The 25,593-nt window shown below is 42.7% G+C and overlaps 1 protein-coding gene across 3 annotated transcripts in view; it reads left to right on the top strand.

Moving 5' to 3' along the window:
* BBC3 (BCL2 binding component 3) overlaps positions 1-20,649 on the top strand; it is a 59,175-nt gene extending 38,526 nt beyond the window's left edge. For all 3 annotated transcript variants that reach the window (XM_069644541.1, XM_069644539.1, XM_069644538.1), the window contains exon 4: positions 17,600-20,649. In XM_069644541.1, the coding sequence (XP_069500642.1) occupies positions 17,600-17,707 (108 nt within the window). In that variant the 3' untranslated portion in view covers positions 17,708-20,649. The remainder of the gene's footprint in view (positions 1-17,599) is intronic.
* Positions 20,650-25,593: the final 4,944 nt, after the last annotated feature.

Genomic DNA, 25,593 nt, shown 5'->3' with positions numbered 1-25,593 from the left:
GCATGCATGTGCATTGACTGGGGGAAAAAGTTCCCCAATGCTTCTTTCAAAAATATGTTTGCAGTATTCCGCCACAGCAAAATGGCTACAGCATTAGCTCTGTCCCATGGAATGCTGCCATGCTGGAATCCCCTCTGCTCACCACCGGACAAGCAGCAACTGCAAACCTGCTTAGCTTCCAAACTGTCAGAACAGAAACTAGGGCGGGAAAAGGACTATTTCTGTCTGATGAAAACACCTCCCTTGGAATTTTTGAGCTAGCTCACGTTTTATTTAGAATGGATGATGAACACCAAGAGCTGGACAATGTGGCAGTGATTTTAAATACTGTGGAGCCACAACGTTAGCAAACAAACCAGGATAGCAAAGTAGGAGGGGGTTGGTTACACGTGATGTAGAATGAACTGAACAACCGCCTGAAGCACACCAAACCTCAGGGGGCGACGTAAGTGGCAGTGCCAAGTAGAGAAACACAACACTAGTTCTCTTTTTGGAAGGCATTCGCCTGCATTTATTTACAAAATGCAACATTTAATTAATAAAAGGAATCATAGAATCCGGAATGCATCATATTGTTACTCAAATTCCTAACCTGGGTGTGAGGTAGTGGTTGCGGCTCCTGGAACGGTCTTGGGGGATATAAGGTGACCGCTGTGAGCCGAGTAGACTCCCAGTACTGTTCCCCTCACTCCTGTGCACCTACCGGATCAGCACGGTTCGGTGATGCCCACAATGTCACCGTTCTGTGCCAATCCTAGGCCCACTGCTAGAAGGAAAATCTCTACTACCTCGTTGTTTGAGGCGAGTTTACAAGTCTATCATTTCATGAAATGGGCCTCCAACTTACAGCCCGGCCACAGGGAAATAACGCCAAACTAAGGGGCGTGGGGGCTGGGAAAAGCAGCGAGCATCAGAACATTCCCTACGATGAGCAGGGAACTTGGGCACCAAACAAAAGAGGCGCAACACCACCTTGCTCCACCTCTTATGGGACCCGTTCCACCTCGCCGAGATCCCAGGACTTCTTGCGCCCAGCGGCAGATCCCTATAATGGCGCCATCATGCAATTCTACACCAGCACATCCCCCAGACCTCCCCCATTGGTCCAACCCGTGCCACCCAGCCTGCTGCTGGGGCTTGCTCTGACGTTCCTTGGAAAGAAAGCCTTGGCCTCCCCAGATCCACATCACCATTCACCACCCCATCGCATCCACTCCCTAGCATCAACACTTTGGGCCTGATTCACTGTGGATTTTTCAATGGAATTGTGCCATTATAAAGCACTTCTAAGCGATTTGTTTTTACTGTACTACACATACCCCTATACACCAGTGCAGAGAAGCGCCCCTCGCTCTGACCCTCCAACCCCCTCTCCTTAGGCCAAGTCCATGGAGTAGTGTGCTGGACTCTGAGGCCAGCGCTGTTAGCCCTGGAATTGTTGGCCATTCATGGGACGCATGTATCTGCTGTGAAAGCACGCCGATGCCGAATCCACGGGCATCTGCTTGCACCCACTGCAGCAGAAAAATACAAAGAGAGCCCAAAAAGCAGAGATTTTAATGTGAAATGGGAAGGGGCAATTTGATCACCCTTTTGGTTTCAGTACTGTGTCTAGAGGTGGTCACACTGCTGGTGTGCATAGCATAGGTGGGCCTCTGGTGGGATCAGCCCCCGGCGGGGGCCCACGTGGTGGAAACAATGTGCCCCTAGCACTGCTTTATGCAAACAGCAAATCCCTTGGGGACTGGTACTTGTTTGGAACCAGTGAAGAGGCAGTGTGGGGCCCGGAGTGAAACCGGGAATCCATGCAATATAACACTAATAGGAAGTTCCATTCCGCGTGCCACCATGGCCTGTCCATCCTTACTGACTCCATAGTCATAAAGAGGCATGGTTCAACAGGGTTCAAAGCTATGCTCATTTCTTACCCTTCGTGTACACTGCACATGTAGTGGGTCACCTTATTTGTTATAATGCTGTTGAGGTATTATGGTAATAGTATAAGGAAAGACGAGGCAAAACGCTAGTGATCTGGCAGTCACCAGAAGCAAGATAGCTTTTTTGTACCGGTACATGTTATCTATGTTCTTTTTTATGACTTGTGTAAAATATATTTGAGTAAAGTTTAACACCTAGTAATTGGGTCAATCTTGTGAATTGCATATTTTCAAACAAAGGGGACCGTACAAATGTTTTTTTGTTTCCGTAACCTTAATTACATGATGCCCAAGTAACTGTTACACAGCTATGCCTAACTGTATGATATAGATGTATGCATAGATGTCTTTTAAAAGCAAATGGAGCAAAGAAAGTATCACATATGGAAAAAATGCTGCATCAGCTGGAATCTTTCCAACGATAGTTCCAGTTGGCCAATCGCCAGATGCAGTATTTTCTAAACCGGACAGCATAATAGGAATTGTCTCTTTGTGCGCCTTGGTCCCGCTGTCCCATTTTTGGCAGGGTAGACACTGAAGTGCATCATGTCCCAAGGAAGAATAGCCAAGGCCCTGACCCTGCAGACAAAAGGCTCTCTGCTACGAAATCTCCCTTGGCTGTGATCCTTTTTTTCCTACTCTCTGGCATATCCAAAGTTTGTCCCATTGTGTCTGGCCACTGGGAAGTAGTTAAGTGTGACGGGCCAGAAAACCTTTCTGAAAGGTTTATCGGAGTCGAAGATCGCCGCCAGTGCTTCACGCAAGCTTGTTGTTGCAGTGTGTTCTCTCTAAAGCTTCATTGTTGGTAATTCCCGCCAGTTGTTTAGTACATAAAAGGAAAACAGATTCCTTTGCCAAGGCAATGGACGAGTGCCACAAACACGAGGAGTATTCCATTTTAGTTTAACAAAATAAGCACAGGGAGCTGCAGCGAGTTTGGAAGTTCGCCCGCCTGTCTTCTGAGTGTAATATAAAGTTGGCATGAGTCACCCTCTAGGTAAGGGTTGAGAGCAGTGCTCTCAGTACAGTAGTAACCTCTACAGTGTTTATTTTATATATCATTTTTTTAATATATTGTTTAAAACACAGACCTAGTTCGAGAACAACGGAGCGCTGTATAGGATGTGGGTAGCCAGCATTTAGGCTGGCATCTTTAACAGTAGCGCAGTACTGAGAGTTGCTTGTGGCAATGTTTTAAGAGATTTGCAAACATGGAGAATTGTGGGCATATTCCAAGCCAATACTAGGACCAAGTTCCAGTGGGTGGGTAAGTGACAACAGAAGGATTGTTTGCATGTCCTCTCTTTGCAGACGAGTTGTGATTCAAGCCGGTTGGTCAATTTGAAGCGTGAGCATGTGCCACCAGATATGTGGATCTTAGCGGCCAGTTACGCTGGTGTGCTACTCGTGACTGCTTTGTAGATGATACATGCCGTCTTGAACGTTATCCTGGCCTGGAGAGGAAGCCAATGTAGCGTGCCTAAGGCAGTAGTGATTTGGTCAAATTCTGTGCACCTGTAATAAGACGTGCTGCAGCATGTTAGACTGCTTTTAGAGGAGCTAGCCTTTTGCACTGACAGTTCATGCAGGATCCATTGTTAACAGTTTACAATGATGTTGTATGCCACAGGGCAGCTGCATCCATTTTACATGCTTCCTGTGTGGCAGGTGAACTGGCTTGAATTCTGACAATGCGATTGCATGCCTTCTGAGGCGCCTCAAATTGGGCGGGCTGATTCAAACCGAGACAGTTCAGTGCTTTCTGACGCGATCTTTGCGCAACCTGTATGCAGCACGTTTGAACACTCGGCCCTGCCGACCCTACCTACCTTTTTATCCTTGTCAGGTAATTTAGATGAGTCATGGAATAGGAAATATGAACACCACAGCGCTTATTGCCAGCACTGAAAAATGGCATGACTGCGGTAGCAAGCACTATATTAAAACAGGGTTTTGTCAGTATTATTTTCAGTCTCTGAGTACACACTGTAGTTTTGCCTTGCCTTCTCTGTTTAAGCAAGCCTTCCTCCACAGAATGACTGGATCAATACCCAAACACCCAAAGAGAATACCCGAAAACTGTCACCTTAGGCTTAAAATGTGTTTTAAAAAACCATGAGAATCTTGCACAGTTAGTCTGAGTCGCTGATTAAAAGCAGAACTCCTTGGAACCAATTTGGAACTCTGCTACTGATCCAGCCCTCAGGCGTGTTGTGAGTGACTCTTTCGAAGGTGAGTGGGGCGCCAACTTTACAGTAAATGTCTAGGATACGGATACCTTGGTAGTGGTCAAACTCCAGGGACGTGACATGCTTTCTTAAACTTCTTTAATAAATGTATTTCATAAGGATTATAGAACACAAAATGAAAAGCACAAACTAGATGACAGGGAGACCTCGCATGTCTATTAAATCAAACCAATCAGGGTGGGGGGAGCCCTGGTTTGGAAGAACGAGTATGTAGAGTTTGGCAGAGACACTATATGGCCTGATCCATGGAAGTGTTTTATAATGGTGCAATCCCATAGGGAAATGTTCTGTGAATCAGGCCCATGTGAATGGGCACGTGATAAATGACCATACTGGTCTGGTTCACACAGGCTATCTATCAACAGTGGGGACATACAAGTGGCGATAGTTATGGAAAAAAGGCTAAACGAGCGGCAAAGGAAAGCATGAGGTATTAGCACACAAATAAAGATGACAAACATTTCATCATAAACATAGAGAAAACTCCTGAATTTCCTGAAAGACTTCGACTTTCCCTTGAACCTCGAAGGCGGTTCTTTCCATTTGCTTTGCCCAATTAATCAGTCTTGTGCCCCTGGGCCTCCCGCAATGTTGTTGGGCAGGAAAACAGGGTCAGTGCCCTCAAGCGGCGTGGCATGAGCCTCGTGCCTTGACTTCTTGGCTGCTTATCTAATTAAAATGATTTCGCAATCTCGCCCAGTCTGCAATTATACGCGATTAGTGGCCCGGCTTCTGTAAAACAAGGCAGTTCTCCGGGGAGAGAGCTATGTCTGCCGAGGCAATGGGAGGGGCGAGCAATCTTGGTGAACTTTTTTCGGTCTGGCTGCGTTCACTGGTTGGCGTTCAGGCTCAAGGTTGACGCCTGTCAATGAGTGACTGGGCTGCGTGTGTGTGGCGCAGGTAAGGCAGCGCAAGCCTATCTGAAACCAACAGTGGAGCAGAAAGCGCGTGGTAATCTCATTCAGGATTATTAGCACATCGTTTTCCCTTTCAGCCGAAAGCGTTTGCGTTTTTCATTGGCATGAGCCATTTGTGGTTCTCTTTAAGAAATCTCCATGTTAAAGCACATGGAGATCCCTAACGTGGATCCTTGTTGGTAGAGTGAATGAATGTCGTGCTTTGATCGTACAAAAGTGTCACCGGTTTCTTCGCGCAAATTACAAAGATCATACTGTTTCATCGTTCACAGAATTAAAGTGGGGCGGGGTTCAGTCTAGAATAGGAATGCGTTCAATGCTGGGTCCCGCCTCGCCTCCCCTGACAGACTCTTGTGAGCCAATGTTTCTGCTTCCGTATTTACAGAAGTACGGGCACAAAATGCTATATGGAGTATTATGCCCAGTTAATAGCCACTGGTCGGACTGGGACATAAAATTGGCCCCTGCACCGATGGGCAAAAAAGTGTCCCACAGGCGAAATGGCAATTCATTCCTTTTCTGACAGACTACTTGAGTAGTATCCAAGAGAGATTTTTGGCGGGAAAATGTGTTGAAAAATGTGATTTTAAAGAATATTTGTTCAGTAACAGAAGTCAAATGTAATAGCTACAAAGTGACGCAACTCCTCGAACTGTCCCACTTGGGCCAAAAAGTGGCCCATTTTGACCCCCAAAAAAACGGCAGACACAAGCATGTTGGATCTACAATTCGGGCATTGTCCTATTGCCCTATATAGGCCAGTCCGAGACTGGCCACTGGGAAAGGTTTTAAGGATGGGTAGAGGTGGATGTGGTGGTGTGTGGAAGAGATAGTGGGGGTTTTAGGGGAGCCCAGCTCGCCCCCCATTGAGAAGAAAGGCCCTAGATTAGTAAAAGGCAATACAGCCCTAGCATGCCAGAGCCTCTGGGGTGGTAAAATGTGTCAACAATTATTTGAGTAGGGAGTCTAAAGTATGGTGGAGCCAAGAGGGAATAGGAGGGTGGGCATTATGGTGGCAGGATTGGCCCATTCCTAAAAAAGGCCCTGGATTAATCCTAAAAAGCACCAGGAAACAGGGAGACAATATTGCCCTAGTATTCTGGTGCCACTATGCAGCAGCGTGGACCCCATTATTTCAGTGATCAGCAATAGGGGCGACAAAGAATCAATTGCTTCCAGAAAACAGAGCCACAAAGAAAGTTACAATGCTATCATTTTTGCGAGGATTGGGTCAGCATCGAATTTTATAGTTTTGAAACCTCGCGGAACCCCATGGAATTGGCACTGGTCCGAATAAGATCCCAGCTCCCAATGAAACCGGTTCATTATTTGCCTTTCAGGTGATTAGTGTTGCTGTGTATTATTAAAGGAATCGTGATATCCCAGTAAACCTGGAGAATACATGTTAAACTGCACCATCGCATGCAAAGCAATAACCCCCGGGAGGAGCCTATTTAACTAGTTGCCTGCCTTTAAGACTTATACATGGGTTGTATTTCAGTGGGTTTATTTTGCCCAACTGCCTGTAGGGGCATGGTGTGTGCTATGTACCCCCATCCCATCGTTCTTCCAAGAAATATTTTAAAGAAGTTCAAGGCATAATATTGCACACATATATATCCATGTCAGTGTAAAATGCAAAAATGACTAAAATGATAGGTTTTCTGTAGCAGAGGAAACGGAGCAAGAGAGGTCTACAGCAGGTGTAAGTAAGGGTGCCAGTTCAGCTGCTTTTCTGAGCAGGGTAAAGACAGCAGCCGCTAAGGTGGGGGGTGCTGTCGCCACGGTGCCTCCTGCTAGCTGAATAATCTGTAACCCAGCTACGTTTCCTCTGCTTTGTTGACTGCACCTACGTGCTTTTTAGGCCCAGAGGCAGATTCATAGCCACCACATTAACCTCGTAAGTGCCAAGGACGAGATTGCTCGTCCTTTTTGTATAGACTTACATAATAGCCTGACACTTACGAGTACACGTAACATCAGAAACAAAATGATTATTTTGAAACGTTGGCATTGCTATAGTACCAGAAGGTATAATTTACATCGGATGTGTTGTTTGCTTGGGAGTAGGTGTAGCTAGGACTGAGGTAAGGGCATAGTAGATTCTGATTTTAAAAACAGACGAATAAAAGTCCTCTGGGGAGTGAGTGTCCATGTGTGGCTATCTTTACCTAATAACTCATGACAGCCGAAGGCAGCTTCTCAGCTGTGACGGAAATTAGTGGATTGCCTTGATCACACATTGAATATGGGTAGAGCGAAGAGTAAAATATCTGACTTCTTAATAGAAGCTACAGGGGTCAGCCGACAGCGGGGCTCATTTTCAATGAGCGGTAACGTGAATTTAATGCAGAAAAGTCTTGCGCAGGACATTTACGCATTCGATTTACGTCACAGCTTATATTCATTCATGTGTATGGCGGAGAGGAGGCATGGATCCTAAGTTATGTTTCTGTGTCACCCTTCCTCTCTGCCATACAAATACTCCAGCATTTGCAGCAGCATGTATTTCCATGCTGGCCCAAATCCTCTGGATTCCCATGGAATCCATTGCAAACAGTGCCTGCTATGCACACACGGCAGGCTGCTTTTACTCATTTTGCACAGTGTAGTGAAAAGGGGTGTCGTACAATTGTACCACACTGTGCAAATGTGAGACTTTACCCAGAAAGGGGCCTCTTTACTTAAAAGTGTAAACAGGTTCCCTCTGCATAATTTACGAGGAATTCAAACATAAGCTCCAAATATTCTGGTTTCATGAGTAATTTACGCGTATATGGGTTTATTTGACAACTGTGGAGGGTCCCAAAAATAAAACAATTACTTATTACTGTCCAGAAATGTCTGTTACTTCTAAATCGCATTTTTTTATGTGTGTCGCGAGCATTGAAACTAAGTTTATGTTGTTATGGAAAGGAAGCATGGTAATCATGGGCGTCATTTAGTGGGACAATGGTGTTTGCCCTACCAACTTTCGTTGCACACCCTTTGTCCCCCTCATTTGGCAGGGGCCCCTTTCCTTTAAATGATATGTCCCGCCAACGTTTTCAGCAAAGTTACCGCACTGACGGGTAAGTATGCCAATTCAGCAAAAGTATACCTTGCTGGAAAGATTACATGTTTCTAAATATACTGGAATTCGGGTGGCAATATAGGGAGCAGGTGAATAAATTCCAACCTCATTAAATGATGTATCACGTTCATAACCAAAATTCTGGGGACGTATTCCTCTCGCTCTCTATCACAGGCATCCGCGGGGTAGTCTATTAACTTCATGTAGGGACTCACTGAGTACACAGGAGGGGGGAAGGTGCTACAAAGACATCTTGAGCAACATTGGCACACCCTTCGGCCTCTGGCACACCACTACCAGCCACGAGATCCCCTGTGGATACAAGTTGAGGCCTCGATTCCTGATCATAAAGCGACCTACCAGTTGCTCCTGAGTAGGACAACATGTTCATGTATTAGACACGCGGCACAAGGCAGCACACCGGCCTCTCGGAGAGCCAACGTGACAGTACAGCGCTGAACAGGAAAGGTAAAAGGGACAGGCAGTGTAGGTCTGAGAGCAGAGCGTGCCCGTCGTGTGAACGCAGAGTCCTGCGCTGGGAATAATGAGCCTGGCCTGGGAGCACCGAGGCCCTTATATATCACCGTCTATTTTTATCTGGTGACTCAGCTCGCGTGCTGTCTCCTCCAGCCGCCTCGGGCTTTGGCCCCGCCCACAATCTCCGCGCGCAAACAACACGGCGCCTCCCCGTGACGCGACCTCTGGCGTGTGCGACCTCTGCCCCCCCTCCAGCAGCAGCACTTCCCCACAGTCCGCGCTAGGTTTCTTCAGGACGGGCCCGCGACGGGGCGCACACTGTAAAGGAAGCGCGGTTTACATTGTTTTTGTAGCACGTTGCTTGGAGCAAGTAAAGTGGTTGAGAAAACATGTACGCTTTTAAGTCTACAACAGCAGTAAGATTGCCCAGCTTGTTCGTGCAGCGGCTACAAAACTGTGTATGTGGGCAGTAGAAAACAAGTTCAAGTGGCTGTGGTGCTAGCCACCCTCGAAGTGCCGCATTTACTGTGTCCTGAATTTACAATCTTCCGTGAGCACAGCGCCTCCTACAGAACATGAGTCAGACTACTAGTTTACTGTAACGTTTGCAGTAGGAGGTTGTAAAATTGTCTGCTGACTCGTGGACGACAGTATCTGAAAGTGTGCTTCCTGCAGGCGACATTAGCATATATGCCATACTGTACACACTAGCTGGTATGTTTTTGCAATACATGTTATGCGGCTCGTTGAAGTAATTTGGTTGCCAGTGACAGCACCATCTGTCTGAGGTGGTAAGGGATAAGAGGTGCCATCTGCCATAATAGGAATAAAAATACATGCTCATTTCCGACATCTGTTTCACTGGCTACCAGCTAGGCCCTGGCAGTCTGCCCTAGTCTCCCGCCCACCCCTGACCTTTAGTGTGCTCTCTTCTCTTTTTCCTTGGGAGGGATTATTTTTGATATGCCCCTCTTTTTCTCCACTGGTGTTGTTTTCCTCTATGCATTTCATTTTTTGGGTTATGTGTTAGCCTGTGCGTTAAGATGGTGTTTAAATTATTGTGCTATTTCCAATCTTTTCCTCTTTCTTCCCGCCCTTGGGGGAGAAAGTATATAGCATATTATTAACTGCAGCAGAGCGCATACAAGTACATTGAAGTCCATCAGCCAAATCTAACAAACTATTTAGCACATTCAACAGGGAATCTGTGTTTTTCAGAAGAAAAAGTGACCTGTGCACCCCTCCGGCGCACAGATCTGCAGTAGAGATTTTGTAATAGGTTTCACAAGCCCATTTTGCTGATTGGAAACAGCACAGCAGAATCATTAAACATGCCAAAGCCCATGTTTACTGATTGCAAACAGCACAAGGAAATCATGATTTCTACTGCAGGCCAGGAATCCACTATTCAGTCAGAGGTAATTCGTTTTTTTAATATGTTGAAGGCCGGGGAAAAGGTTCCCAAGAGCAGTGCCATTTTGTTACACCTTCTTTGCATTGAACCTAAATTCCCTATTCGTAGGGCCAATCTGTAGCCCGCTGTTCGTAAACTTCCCTTCCATTCCCTTTCAGTTTACTGGAAAAAGAGCCGTGTATAAAGAGCTGTCTCGCCTTTGCTCCCTCATAGCTCACCCTCCGAGTGACCAAAAGTAGTATCAAACTCCAGACTTGTTTTGTCATATGTCAGTGGTTTCTGTGAGCGAGCAGAAGGGTGCTTGCAATATTACTTATTTCAATCACCGCAGACACTGTTGAGCATCATCCGTGGTGGGAAAATACTAACCTCGTAGTCTGTGCTCTTTACTTGATGTTCAGTCACTGTGTTGTCACTTTTGTGGGTATGGAGGTGTCATGGCCCATTCCGGCATGGTTGAAGCACGCTGCCTGACCGGTACCAGTCAGGTGGCCAATATCCACAACTCCCAATTTAAGCCCTTTACGCACTTTTCAGACAAACAGCAACTTGCAATCGTCATCTTTGGCACAGTCTACTCATCACAATTCATGATGCAACTAGACTGATATTAATGCCTCCATATACGAATATTTAATTCATTTAACACAGAAACAGACGTAAGATTGCCTGCCTGCTCTTTAACAGCTGTCCGTGGTGCGAACAGAGTAGGCCTACAAAAGTCTAGTGTGGAGGCTACTGGAGGGCAGAAAACGGCTGAAAACCTCTGTTTTCTGTTAGCAGTTGGGTTCTTGCGTCATACCCAAGGTACACCTGTGGACGAGCTTTGCAAAGCTGCAGTGTGCTGGTTTCAATCTCAAGGGAGATGACAGTAGCAACCACCTGTCTGACCCAGGGATGCATTAACTGTACAATGACACATGCTTTTGCTTCCTTACCTTGACTGGCTGAACTGGGTAAGATCACTTGTGCCAATTATCAGCTTGGTTGTGGATTTCTTCTTGCCAAAGAGGCATTGCTAGTAGATAAGGACCACATAATTCCAGTGTGTATTGTCATTATGCACAAATTACTCACCCTGCCCCTGAGGTCCTGGCAACCTCCTCTGGCAACCACCTTCCGTGAGACTGTGTAATAGCATCCAAGTTCCCAGGTGTCTGGAGAGCTGCCAGGTATGCAGCAAGGCGTGTGTGGATGTACAACAGGTGTGCAGTGTTGGCAATTCAGAGCCCAGCTCACTGTTCAACCCCACGGGAAGGTAGTTTATTTACAAACGCAATGCAGCCCGCACAGCTAGGGGCAAATAGGCAAGAAGCTAATGCAGGCAGCAAAGCCAAGAGCAATGAAGATGTATAAGAGAGTTGCAGCAAGCACAGCTAGGAAGGACTTTCACTATGAATGAAAAGCCAAAGCATCCAGAACGGAGTTAGCTGTACGCTTGTCTTGCCCAGCAAATTGTGAACACTAGTCATACATTTTTTTTGGGCTTTGCATTGTGTGGTCCCGAAGATAGCATGCAGGCATCTTTGGTGGACAATAATAACCCATCTGATCAGTAGGATCACATATTTCTTGATAAGAACCGGAAACACCTTTGCTTTTTGGGGGCACTTTCTATGAGTTCAGAGGTTCACTATTCATTTCACGTATCCAGTGATAATGTCTCTGTGAAAATGGCCACAAGGTGGGACATTTCCCTACAAATGCACCTTCCAGACAATCAAACACTTTACCCAAATATTGTAGTATTGGAGGTAATAATATATAATTATACCCCTCCTGGAATATTTGGGGAAAGAATTGTAGGGGTGAGGAAAAAAAACGTTGCCTACTTGGAGACTTATTCACTGCAACATTATCACATGCAACCTTCATTTCATAGACTGGATTCGCTCCATGATAAATGAGCAAAGCCAATTCAAGGCTATCCTCCAGACTTCAAACTTTGACTATAGACAAAGTAATACTCCATAAGATCAAGCATTTCTTCTGACCCCAGGTGAACTTGCTTATTGATGGGAGTGAGGACATGGCTCCTGGCTCGTCACCTGGCTTGCCTTGAAGCAGCCAACCACACTGTGACCCTCGTTACCGGCTCTATGACATTTGCCCACATCACCTGACCATGCATCAATTACACTGACGCCTCATCCTGGCTAGGATCTGTTTCAAAGCCTTATGCCTTACCTACATGCCAGCGTACCTGACAGCCAAGCTAAACACATCAGGTAGCACACAGTCAACTAGCAGTAAGACCATCACCAGACTGGAAACTAGACTGCCTTGCAATAAGAAAACTAGCAAACAGTCCTTCTCATGGTACTCTCCAGTCCTTTGGAAGTCTATCGCAGTGGCAATTTGGACTGCTCCAGGTCACCTTCAATTTGGGAAAGAACTGGCTCTTCCAATAACACCTTGTGATAACCTATACTCCAGCCTCATCCTTTAATTGCACTGTGTTAATTATTTTTTATGTTTTCTTGATGGCTTGTTAAATTATCACTTCCAAAGATTTGCTCTACCACCTCTACGGTGTTCCGTTTTTCCCGAGCTAGGCTCCCTATTACAAATATATATTAATATGGGATGGTCCATGGTATAAGGGGTAACAGAGAGGTCCATAAAGGCCTGACAAAGACACATTCCTATCATCCACTAGGCCCCTGCTATCATGCTACACAACCAGTAGTACTGTCTGGGGGCTTTGCAATGAAGCCTGGTGAACATAATTCACGGACTGGTAGTGTAGTTGCTTAATATTTTATTTAACAAATAATGTACTTGCAAAGTGCAGTTCAGTGATAGGTCAGTAAATGGCATGTTTGTTGGGTTTCATTTTAACTTTCTTAAACACTGCCCTTTCAATCAATTGAATGTTGATTTTTGAATGAATGAGAAAGAAGTCCCTAGTAACAAGTCGAGCTATCCACCCTGGAGTCGGGTGAGCAGGGAGTTTGTCCTGGTGGCTTTGATAGGCAAATGCCACAGGGTTGATGGAGCCTCCTACGTCAAACCCGCTTTCAACCAACTGTCATTGGCTCCCTTTAGGCAAAGGACCAACTTTAAAATGTGTGTGCATTGTCCATAGCTAGTTTTATGGCCTAGGATCCTCATTTCTGGTCGCACAGCTGCCACAACACTCACCCAGATATTGTTTTCGTTCCAGCAAATTTGATCTGTTTACAGTCCCCAGATTTTGGCGAGCATGACCTTGCCTTCCATTGTATCACGAAGACTGTGGTTTCTCTCACTGGTTCACCCCACTCACCCCTATTCAGTGTTCGTGGCCAGAGGCCTCTGTTGAGCGCACAATTTACAAATCTCCCTACCTTCTTCCAGGAAGGTGAATGCTGGCGCTTCCAATACTTCATTACCGTCATTCCTTCGGCATTCAGATGATGCATCGGTGGACAATCCTGTTTAAGAGCTCCACTATGGCATGCTTTTAGGAATCAGATCTTTGACCAGAATGTGAGGGCAATTGCAGAGAAACCAGTGGAGATGCCAGGGGGATTAACTTGTTTATCACTACTGTAACAGCAACAGTTCGGTATGGACCACTAGAGTAAAACAATTTACCAATACAATGGTTAACATTGATGTACTTATGCCAAATGGAATAATTCTCAATGTTTGTCTTTGCCTGAAATGCCGTTTTCTGCACATATATTAATGTAACCCCGGGATTCTTTTCTTTATGACGATCCAGAGTAACAAATGGCACTAGAATTGACTACTCTCTGGTGGTACCAAAATGAGTGTTATTTCATCATTACCATCTTCCTACATGTTTTTGGAAGTGATGTATATTACCATTACCACATTATTAACCTGCTCACGGTATTGCAGTACATTTTTGCTGGTTACAGAATTACCTCTAGTTTTAACGCACTGCCAAATTCTGAGTTTGCCTTAAAGTGGGGAAGTTACTTCCTGCTGGAGGTAAATTCTGTACTTTAATGTCAATATTTGGAAAAATTACTGATCACTGTAATTCCTCCAAAATACCTAGAACATCCTATAAGCTAAAAAAATGGGGACTCATTCCACTGCTAACCCCACTTATAGTCTGGCAGATTTACTACCAGAATGAGTCTCAGTAACAGCAAAGTTTGAAATTGTCAGGAGCTGGGAGCCATTTAGCTCCTGGTTATAGCCAAGGGGAGCCTGGTTAGCTTGAAACCAACAGCTACCATGAGCTACTTTTGACTTCTGGGACAAGTGGTGCCATACAAACCTAGCTATGTGATATTAACTATGTATGTTTGCGGATGTATATAAAGGACAACAAAGAACACACTTAAGGGACATTTAGAGCATATTGGAGATCATGAAATGGACAAAAAGTTAGAGTTTGCATCTTGCGCAAAGTTAGATTGCTGCACAGTCTGTACTAGTTGCTGGTTCCCCAGAGGTAGCTCCTGCCAAACTGTTTATGCCGGATACCCAGGAGCTGACCTTTGTTCCTGGTCAGCAAATCCCATTTTCGAGCCCTGTAACAGTAACCAGATGTTGTGGTATTCTTGCAAGATATACCACCAAACTCAAAATGAGGCCTAAATTTGTCACAACGAGTTTAGTATAAAGCCTTCATTGGTAGGCGATGTTTCAGTTTTGTTGCACATTTCAGGAGTTAGAGTGGCACACTGCATTGAACCATTCTAAAACTTTCTTTTAAAAAAGGAGTTGAAGACATGTGGATCTTTTGTAAAACTATGTACGTTCAGTGAGCCTGATTAACTCTGGCCCAAGGTATAATTTGTGAAAATTCAAAAAGGTGCTTGCTGCTCCTCCTCAACATGTTTCCGTTTTAACCCTCACTATATATGAGACAATAGAACACAAGGGTAGAAAATAGAAAAAATGCTCTGAAGAAAGTTCGCAAAAGTCTGTTTACTTGTAAAAGAAATGAAATGTTCATGGAAATGACCTGGGTCCCTTAGGAAGTGAGACATGCCTGTTTGCTCTTGGAGTTTCTGAACACTATCCACTTGCGATATGTCTGTACTTTATATGATTTCTACCATTACATAACTCTTACTCTATCTTTTTTTTACATTTTTATTTTATTTAATGAATTTAGTTGAATTTAATCAACTTTTTTCAATTTAAAACAGCAATTTATCAAAAGGTTTACATATAAAACACAGTGAATTATAAAACATGCAATCATAAAACCCTACAAATCACCCCAAATGTCACACCATCACTTCTAATGCTAATAGTTACATTTGGGTTTTGCATTATTAAACGATTGATAAGCAATGAACAGGTATGACAATCACTGTTCCATATAGCAGATATCTTTAGGAATCAAACTATTTTAGTAGATTTAAGGCTCGCAGAAAGTTAATTGTGGCCAGTCTTATGCTCATGCAGGTGGTAGTGGAAATAGAAAGCCATCTATGCTCATGTCTCATCTGGCTAAAGTAAGGCAAATGTTTACTAAAGTGACTTTGTCTTAAGTTCATAAGTTCAGGACAGTCCACAATAACATGCTCCAAAGTTTCAATAGTTTTTGCATTATTGCAAAAACGACATCCTGAAGATTCCCGCGGGATTTCTTTTCTACGGGCTTGAATTTCACGGGTAGGACATAAATTAAAACGCATGCGTAACAAAGCATTCCTAACAGCAGGAGAAGGAGATTTGCATAAATAGAAGGCCATGTCTCTATAACACTTTGCTGAGAAAACAGCTGGATCAAAATCTTTATACTTCAAACACAGATCTCTAGTGTCAATCCAATCCATCATGTAGAGTTTTTTCTTAGCTCTATCAGGATCAGTGACAAGGGTTTCAATAGAAATGTCTGCATTTAGTAGTATGGTAAGGATGTTTTTAGACCATGTTTTCGGAAACAGATCAGAGGAAGACATCAGATAACTGGCAACTGTGGCTAAAGTTGATTTATCAAGAACAGATAATAGACATTTTCTAAACAAGCTGCATAAGCGCCAGTTATACATTGCCAAAAGTGAGGTCAAACCTACTTCATATCGAATGATCGGGCCTGGAATGCATTGTGGCAGATTTAGAATAGCACACCAAAATTTTGCTTCCAAAGCATGTAGGAATACTGGATCACTTGCACTGTATTTCTCTAGACCATATAAGATGGTAGGGATGACATTCTGAATCCAGAAGATCAGAGCAGGTTTTATAGAGAATTTCCCAAATTTATGCATGATTAGACGAGTCTGGCGGATTGCTGCGAGAATTTTAACTTCAATTATCATTAACTGGGAATGAGCGTTCGACGATCCGTCAAATAGGATACCCAAGTATGTATAATTGGGAACCACCTCTAAACTTATGTGCTCTATTTTCCAGGTCATGCGATGACTGCGCTTGCCTTTCGGAGTGTAAACTACGATTTGGGTTTTCTTGTCATTCACTACCAGCTCATTAACTCGAAAATATTGACATAATGCTGTTAAAAGATTTTGCAGGCCAATGGGAGTTTTAGATATTAGTACTAAATCATCTGCGTACCATAACGCTTTCACCTCGATGTTATTCAATTTTGGTGCATCTGCACGTACTTCTTCAAGTGCACTTCTAACATCATTAATGAAAAAATTGAACAACGCCGAGGCGAGAATGCACCCCTGCTTCAGCCCCCGGTAGGTAAGGACGTCCGATGATAGAAGCCCCTCAAAGTTCAATCTTACCCGGATGGAGGTGTTCGAGTGTAATGCGAAAATGATGTCACTTAAAGTTGACGGACACCCAGCCTCTAACAATTTATCCATCAGTCGGGGTCTAGAAACTGAATCAAATGCCGAGTGTAGGTCAACAAACGCAAAATACATGGGCTGTTTAACAGACTGTGCCTGATGTTTAATGGCATGAAGAGTTATTAAATTTACCGAAGTGCCCAGTCCTGCCACGAAGCCTGTCTACGCCGGATCGCGCTGATTTGTTTGGGCAGTCCATTGGTTAAATTCCTTCAACACCAGCCGCGAAAAAAGTTTTCCCGGTGCGTCTAGGAGGGCAATGGGGCGATAGCATTTTGGGTCTTTACGGTCACCTCTTACTCTCTGTTATATGTCACCTTTTCATCTAATCAGCACTCTTTTCTCTCAAATTACAGCAGATATGCCCCCCTACCAGCTCCTGTTAGCACATTGGATAGAGTAACTGCCCCTTTAGTTAGCAGTTTTAAAATTATACAGCAATCAAACGGCAACCAGGACTTGGAAAATATCAAGAGAAAATTGATTTTAGCTCTAAATTAAGGGAACCATTCCTAAGCTTGTTTCTTCTAGTGTGCACATTCCGACCGTTCCCTTTTAAGGTCTGATGTTCAATTAAGACAAATCTTGAGGAGAATCTTCTTAGTGATGTTCATTAATGATTATGTTTGTCAGGGAACAGCTTATTAAGTACTCCAGATAATATTTGGTTAATTTAATTTGTTTTGTGTCAGCTAATATGACTCTTGTTGTAATATTAAGTGCTATACATGTTAACCATATCCAGCCGTGGTTGTATGATCTAATTGTTTCTCATTGTCTTCATTCCTGTAGGCAATGGAACAAGAAGTGCATCGGGTACCCCTCATTTGGCACTTGTACCACTTCATCACAGAGGTCTTTGCTGTCTTCTTCAACCCTCAGGGCGACATGGTGCCATAGCAAGAGCCAAACTAGAATCCCGGACGGTGCTAAAAATTTCAATCACAGAACGGGTTTAGAACACTTTACTTCTGCAGGACAGAAGCGGGGGACTACAGAAAGAAAAGAAAGAGAAGAGTTTATTCTTTTGACGAAATGTAGCATACTGAAGATTGATATGTATATGTAAAGCCATGGTTGCTGCATATCCACTGAGCCGGTTAATCAGTGTCTCTGGTAAACAGTTTCCATAAGTTACAAATACAAAGGTGTGCAAACACAAGGAAAGGACCAGAAGTTGTGCTCCACATTCCTCCAAAGACCAGGCATTTTAATAGATGTGTAGTAAAACTGGAGTGAATGACCATCATTAAAAAGGGCTCTTGACTCATTAGGATGTACACACTTTTCCACTGCACTCACTGTATGCAAAATGTGACACCAATCCAATACAATTAGACCCCCATTCCAAACAGGAGTTGTAATGTTGGGTCCACTGATGGTCTTGAACAACAGGTTTTACTCCACATCGTTGTGAAAGAACCCAATGCACTAAAATGGTCTGATGTCCACCAAGGTTTTCTCCTTCCTGCCTATACGAGAAATCCTGGCCGAATAGGACCATGGGTTCGCAAACAAATCTGGTATTCCACTCGCATTTCAAGAGTGGAATACATTGCTCGGGAACATTTCCTCTTAGAGGCATTGGCCATATGCCATTGTTATTACAATGTGAATACACTTCGGCAGGACACTGTCTTCCCACGGGTTTGTGATGGTATGCTGATCTTGTCCAGAATTTTGTATGTAGCATAATTCTACCCATCAGTTGGGTAGTAGCACAATTGAGTGGCATCAAACAGTTTACCCACTACTTTACAAAGAAACGAATGGTGTAGGTACTGTTAAAACTTCCACTAGTGCACTGGGTATTCCCACTATCAATTCTTTCCAAATCGTAAGTAGACAATCTAATATCATATGCAGCCTTGATAATTCTTAAAGGGGAACAAATGCTCATTCATTATTTCATTTGATATTTTGGTTAAATTCCTACTGTGAAATAGAATTTTTAGTGTTAAATTCCTACTACCCTCCTAAAAGTGAACGTACTGTACTATTGCGGTCATGATTGAGGGTACCCCTATATTAGCTAGATTAGTTCATCTGGAATCTGGAAAAAATGACGGCTTGATCCTCAGAAAATCTGATAGCACACATATTCTCCCTATGATTGCTGCCAGAGACATTATATTTCGGCGCATTTCTCATCCTATATAGATCAGGTTACTTGTTTTTGTAAAGTTACAAAATTATGGCCAGACTGCAAAATTATTTCAGAAGTAAAACAAATCTTTCTGTTAAGAGATAAAGGCACGTGACAGTAATGAACTGAGCAATAGTGGGATATCCATTTTCCTGGTTCCCCCAAGAAACGTCAATGTATTGTCACTTCTAAAAGTGCCTTAAGTTTCTGCGTGGCAAATACCCAGTCTTAATACTACAGCAAATGAGAGCGACTTCCCAGATACCAGACTGAAAGCAAAAAAACAAAAAAAATTCATACTAATGTACTCCACTGCTATTTATTTATTTATTTCCAAAAAAGAAAAAAAGAAAAAAATCTTCCAAATTAAGCATGCCTTGGAAAAACAATAAAACACACAAGATGCAGACAGAAACCTCTACCTCTGGAGTCCTTTGTTTTTGTTGAAGGGTAGATTTAATTTTGAAAGCAGACATCAAGAATGCTTTCATAAACAGAGGGACAGACCGTCTCCAGGTTATATCTTTGCCTTCTAAATGTGGAACAGCAGTGAGCAAGGAAGGTTGGCGTGTAATGTTCATCCTGGTGATGTCCTAATACCAAAGTGAAAATGTTTGCCAGGAGCTCTCGAGCACAGAGAGGTTTAAATTGGTAGGGCTTGGGGAGGAGCTGTGGACTTAAAACCCGACTCTTAGACTGAAAATGTCCGACTGTCACAAAGAACTGCCTGCTCTTTCTTGCCATAGAACGTTAAAATCAGTCATGTCTGGGGACATACTCTACACAAGTAAACTTCCTGCCATGATTGAAGAAAGGGCAAAGCGGCCTTGAATATGATCTACCTGCATACACTTTTAAAGGGTTCCAAATTCATCAAAGCGTTCCCTTGGGGATTATACTGGAGACATCTCAATGAGCCTTCACAAGAAACTGATGCCTTTTGATTAAAGTTTACTTCTGTTCGGAATGGTGTTATTTGCTGGATTTCTTTCCTCAAAAGAATTTGTCTGGGCAATTACTGGTTATCTCGTTGTACAGAAAGGGAATACTCATTCCACAACTGTCTTAATTAAGTAGGTGACAAGGTCCCCTGTTGTAGGTGTTCTTAAAATATTAGAAGCACATTATTTCCACCAAAAACACAGTTTCATGTCCTGTTGAAAGGAATAATTCTCAAGATATGTAGCATTAAGTAGCAGTTAGTTCCTCACTGGAAACTCAAGCTTTTAATTGGTACTTTAAAGAGAATGTGTGCTGTCAATCCCTTTAATGGGAGGGACAATGTGTTTAATCCGAAGTGGTCCATAAACTTCTGTTTCGTACCCCTAACCTTCCTAAATCCCCCATCCCCAAAGCCGTGATTTGTTTTCTCGTTACCCAGCCTTTGGATGGATGAAACCACTTCTTGCTACACCCAGTTTGGGGTTCATAATGTTGAATGCCTCACAAGGGCCTAAATGCATTACTGTACGGGCGAAATGTTTCCCTTGAACAAGAGAATTCTACATTTCAGTCTGGTCCTGCACTCTTATGGTAGCTGTTTACTTAGTCCAAAAGATGGTGGATATAGGGAAGAATCCTGTATATGTTGTACAGTTGTGAACTGGAGATATTTGAATTTTTTGTGTACATTTTTGATTACGTTTTGTACATGCCTTTTGTATAATTTTCAATAAAATTGGATTTATGAAAATAATGCTTTCGCTTTACTGTGACATTTCAGAATATTGTGTGGGAGGTTTATGGTTGGTCTGTGTAGTATTGGGGTTCACACGTATAAACTGTAAACAGGAAACATTCTGGGATCCGATAAGTATACATATAAATAATCTTAATTTAGTTAGAGGGTATGAATAAGAAGGGAGGTAGGAGAGATAGCATATACATCCTTCAGTGTTTAATCTTCCATCCTGTCTGTTCACCAACCGGCACTCCTGGAACCTTGGAATGACATGGGGTTCCTGGCAGCTAGCATTCTATAGCTATCCTTGGTATAACCTATGCCAGCTCAATACTACACATCCCCCTTCCCTTACACAAATAAAAGAAACACAGATAACAACAAAATAAAGGATGAACATTTTGAAGAAACACATGATAAGAACCATGTAATAACTTTTGAGAACAGAAACAAAAGTAGCAGTGGAAAAGCACAGTACAATTACATCTTCGAATTGCTATAGATAAAGGGGAGAGCCACTAAACAAGCATCCTTCACTTTGCATCTCCCACCCTGAAGTAACTAAAAGACATCCTTGGAACTCTCATGAATGCACTATTCCAGATAGCTGTGGTATTCTATGACTCTCATGACCTAGTCATGCAATGCTAATACTACACACATCCCCTTTCCCTAGGAAATTAACAAAATCTTTCAGTTTACATACCAAACATAAACTCCAAAATAACCATGTAAGTGTGGGAAAAAAGTATGTCCACATTAAAACCATGGCACATATAGCATTTTCATAATGGTTGTACCTCAACCAGCATATATCTTTTTTTTTCTTTTCTTTTTTTAACCAACTTTATTTATTCAAACATCGTCATATTCAGATACTGTATAGGCCAAAGATTTAAATTAACACATGTCATTTGTTAAGGCCACATATCAACCTTTGGCATTACAATTTTTGGTGTAGCTTTGAACAATAACTTAACTTTAACTGCACCCGTTCAATGACCCTTCCCATGTCCCCCTCCCGGTTCCCCAGTGGCATGGACCATTTCTTCTGCTGTCGGATGAGATTGTTGTGCTCTGGTTAGTTGGCTTCTGCATAGAGTCAAGGCTCCTGTACTTAGTTTGTCAGTACTCAATTGTGAATTGCTCTCAACAGGTTTGGCCTGAAGAAGTATGCTTCTCTGTCTCTGACGTAGTCGAAGAAGGGGCCCGAGATTGCTCGGAATTTCAGAAACTTGCCATCCCTCAGGGCCCTTAACTTCTCCATGGCCATTACGTTCCAAGGTTTTACCCACCAACATGCTGCTATTGGGCCTTTTGGATTTTTCCACGCTTGTGCCAGGGTCATCTTTGCTGCCATTAACAGATGGGTGATAAGTGTTGCATTGTTTCCAGTTGCTGCATATGTGTCTTCCACAGTTGTGCCCAGGAGTATAACTTTAAGTGCTGCTGGCAGTTGCTTCCCTGTGATTTCCTTTATCTGGCCTAGGATTTCCTTCCAGTACATGGCCGCCTTAGGGCAGGACCACCACATGTGGTATAGATCTCCATGGCCTCCGCAGTTTCTCCAGCATGTAGGTGGGTAATTGGAGTTCATTTTGTGCAGTCTGTGGGGGGGCAGGTACCACCTAAAACAAATCTTGTGTGTGGTTTCTCTAATAGCTGTGCATGTGGAGGATTTCTGTGCTGTTTTCCAGATTTGGGTCCACTCCTCCTCAGTGATGGGGTCGCCTATGTCTTTTGCCCAGTTGTCCATATATGGGAAGGTGTCACTCTTTTGTACTTTGTCCAGCAACTTGTATATTTTGGAGACAGTTCCTGCTTCGTCCCCTTCGTGTAACGTTAGTTCCAGGCCCACCGGTTCCCTTGTAGCTGCTTTCTTGAATCCCTTATGCGTTATCCAGTGCCGGATCTGAATGTAGGTGTATCTGTCTGTTTCTCCTACCTCAAATTTCTGTTTTCACTCTTCGAACCGTAATGGGCTTCCCTCCCGAAAGAAGTCCTTCAAATACAGTGTTTGTTCCTGTCCCCAGTTCTTCCAGAAACTGGGCCGTTTACCCGGTGTGAAGTTTTGGTTGTGCGCCATTGGGGTATAGGGACCCAACCCTGGGATGATGTTCCGCTTTTTCAATGCTCGGTCCCAGCCTTTGAGTGTGATCTTGGTTGCTTCAAGCAGACACCCCTCTGCTTCCCTATCTCGCACCCGCAACCTGTGTAGGGCCCCCAGTGGGATCGTGGTCACCCCCTGTTCAATTCCCACCCATCCCTTTGACATGTCCTCTCTCTTCCAGGCCAAAATTGTGCATATATCTTACAATACTGAAATACGTGGCATCATGCATGAACCTTAAACAGAACAAATCCATCACATCAAAATATGTGTGCATCATGTAATCATAACACTTCACTAGATATATTTCTTACTGAGATAAAATGGAATACATATATTATACTTCTACTTCAACTGAATTTCATTAACCCACATTTACATTGCTAAAGAAACATTGCTGATTTAAACTTCATTGCTCAGACAATGTCCATAAATTGTACGTTGACTGTCCCTGTGGAACGAAGGAAATAGAATACAGTACTTTATGTTCATCCATCAATGGACACAGAAAGCGCTGCTAATGGCCCCCACATTCTATTATTTATTGCTGCTGGCAGAATTATTTTCTACAGCATCATTGGCATTTATACTATAGGCCCTCATTTATATTGTTGCATTTATGAATTGCATTCATGATATCTGCACTTATATACTGCCCTTCGCCTACCGATATTGGTAGCAAAATAACATTTATATTCACTGATAACAATTTACGAAATGTACTACCCGTGAGTTAGCATTTACATCAATGGCCTTCACCTACCGATAGTGGTAGCAAAAATAACATTTATACTCACTGATACTGGTAGCGGAATAACAATTAACGTAATGCACTACCCGTGAGTTAGCATTCATATCAAAGGCCTTCACCTACCGATATTGGTAGCTAAATAACATTTATACTCATTGATACTGGTAGCGGAAAAACAATTTACGAAATGCACTACACGTGAGTTAGCATTTATATCAACGGCCTTCACCTACCGATATTGGTAGCAAAATAACATTTATACTCACTGATACTGGTAGCGGAACAACAATAATTTACGAAATGCACTACCCGTAAGTTAGCATTTATATCAATGGCCTTCACCTACCGATATTGGTAGCAAAATAACATTTATACTCACTGATACTGATAGCGGAATAACAATTTACCAAATGCACTATCCGTGAGTTAGCATTTATATCAACAGCCTTCACTTACCGATATTGGTAGCAAAATAACAATTATACTCACTGATACTGATAGCGGAATAACAATTTACGAAATGCACAATCCGTGAGTTAGCATTTATATCAACGGCCTTCACCTACCGATATTGGTAGCAAAATAACATTTTGATAACGGAATAACAATTTATTCCAAAGATTTATTCATTTATTCCATACACCATGTCCATGGAAGACATCCCATGCGTTGCATTTTATATATTCCATGCACCTTATCCATGGGATATATATATATATATATTGAAAAGCACGGCAGAGGAAAAAAAACTCACTCCAGACATGAGGTACTGCTGGTCTCAAAAATGACAAACTCGGATCAATGTAAAGACACGAGTTTTAATGATGGTAAGAAAAAAAAGCAAACACACACAGCAAACGAAGCAGGACGCCAAAGATGGGTCCTGAGCGACGCGTTTCGCGCTTCCCTGAGCGCTTGGTCACGTTAGGGAAGCAATGTGAAAAACACAATACATATTGTACAGTTGTCCCTCTTCCATTTTGTCTGTCTCCACAGGTCAGCCACTATGCCGTAAAAACCAGGGCGGCCATATTAGACTGTGAGTAAAGTCTAATACATATCAATGATATAAACAGTTAGATATGACAGTATAATACATTGCACAGTAAAATAATTCGAGAAACATGTTTAAAATGTCACAAAATAGGAGGTAAGCATAATACTGAAATATAAGTCCCATAATTTAAAATTAAGGATTATGGATATGGATGCATACATAAAGATACCTTTTTTTTGAAAATGAAAACATCACTTTCCGAAACGTGCAGCCAATAGCAATCACATAAAGTGCAAGTGCAATATTATGTAAACATATTCACATAGCAGCAGTATAGAGTCAAAGAAATCCATATATAGAATAACAATATAGATATGAGGCCACTGGTGGCTTGTTAAAAATAAATGCATCACTATCAGAAAAATGCAACCATCGAATTAAAACATGTTTCTAAAAATGGGCCATAAAGTGCAAGTGCAATAGCGAAAGATCTGATGAGCGGGGCAGCCCACAGCTACAGCATAAAGTGCAAGTGCATTTATATGTAAACATACTAATTTAGCACAAACAACCAAAGTTTTTTGATACTCATAAAGTGCAAGTGCATTTCTATGTAAACATACCGACTCAGCAGCAGTAAACGAACAACCAAACTTTTTGGTTATCATGAGGTGCAAGTACAAGTATATTCCGATAAGATTCCATATCGAAATACATATGGCTGCAAGCTAGGGTTCAAATAAAAGCACTATGTACCCTAAATTCTTTAAAAAGTAGTTGGTTTGTTTGTTGATAAAGTGCCCACACAGTCAAAAGCAAATATATGAAAACAAGAAATCTACATAGTACTCGCCTTATACAATAACAGATAAGGAGAGAAGGCAAAAAATGGAAAGAAAAAAAGCAATATCCGTAGAAAAGATAGATTTAAAATAAACCTATATCATAATCATAAAGTTACGTTCCCCTAATGTATCAGAATGGCAAGACAGCCGTGAGACCAAAAAGAAAATAAATCTGGTTGAATAACACAGATAATAAAATTAAAATGAACAAGGCATTTCCAGGCCAGAGCAATATGTCTTATTAGTACCTAAGAGA

This window comes from Ambystoma mexicanum, chromosome 2p, assembly GCF_040938575.1.
Source record: "Ambystoma mexicanum isolate Mex_15411 chromosome 2p, UKY_AmexF1_1, whole genome shotgun sequence".
Classification (NCBI taxonomy): domain Eukaryota; kingdom Metazoa; phylum Chordata; class Amphibia; order Caudata; family Ambystomatidae; genus Ambystoma; species Ambystoma mexicanum.
Note: the sequence above shows the minus strand (reverse complement) of the source record. Positions and strands in the feature narration are given on the sequence as shown.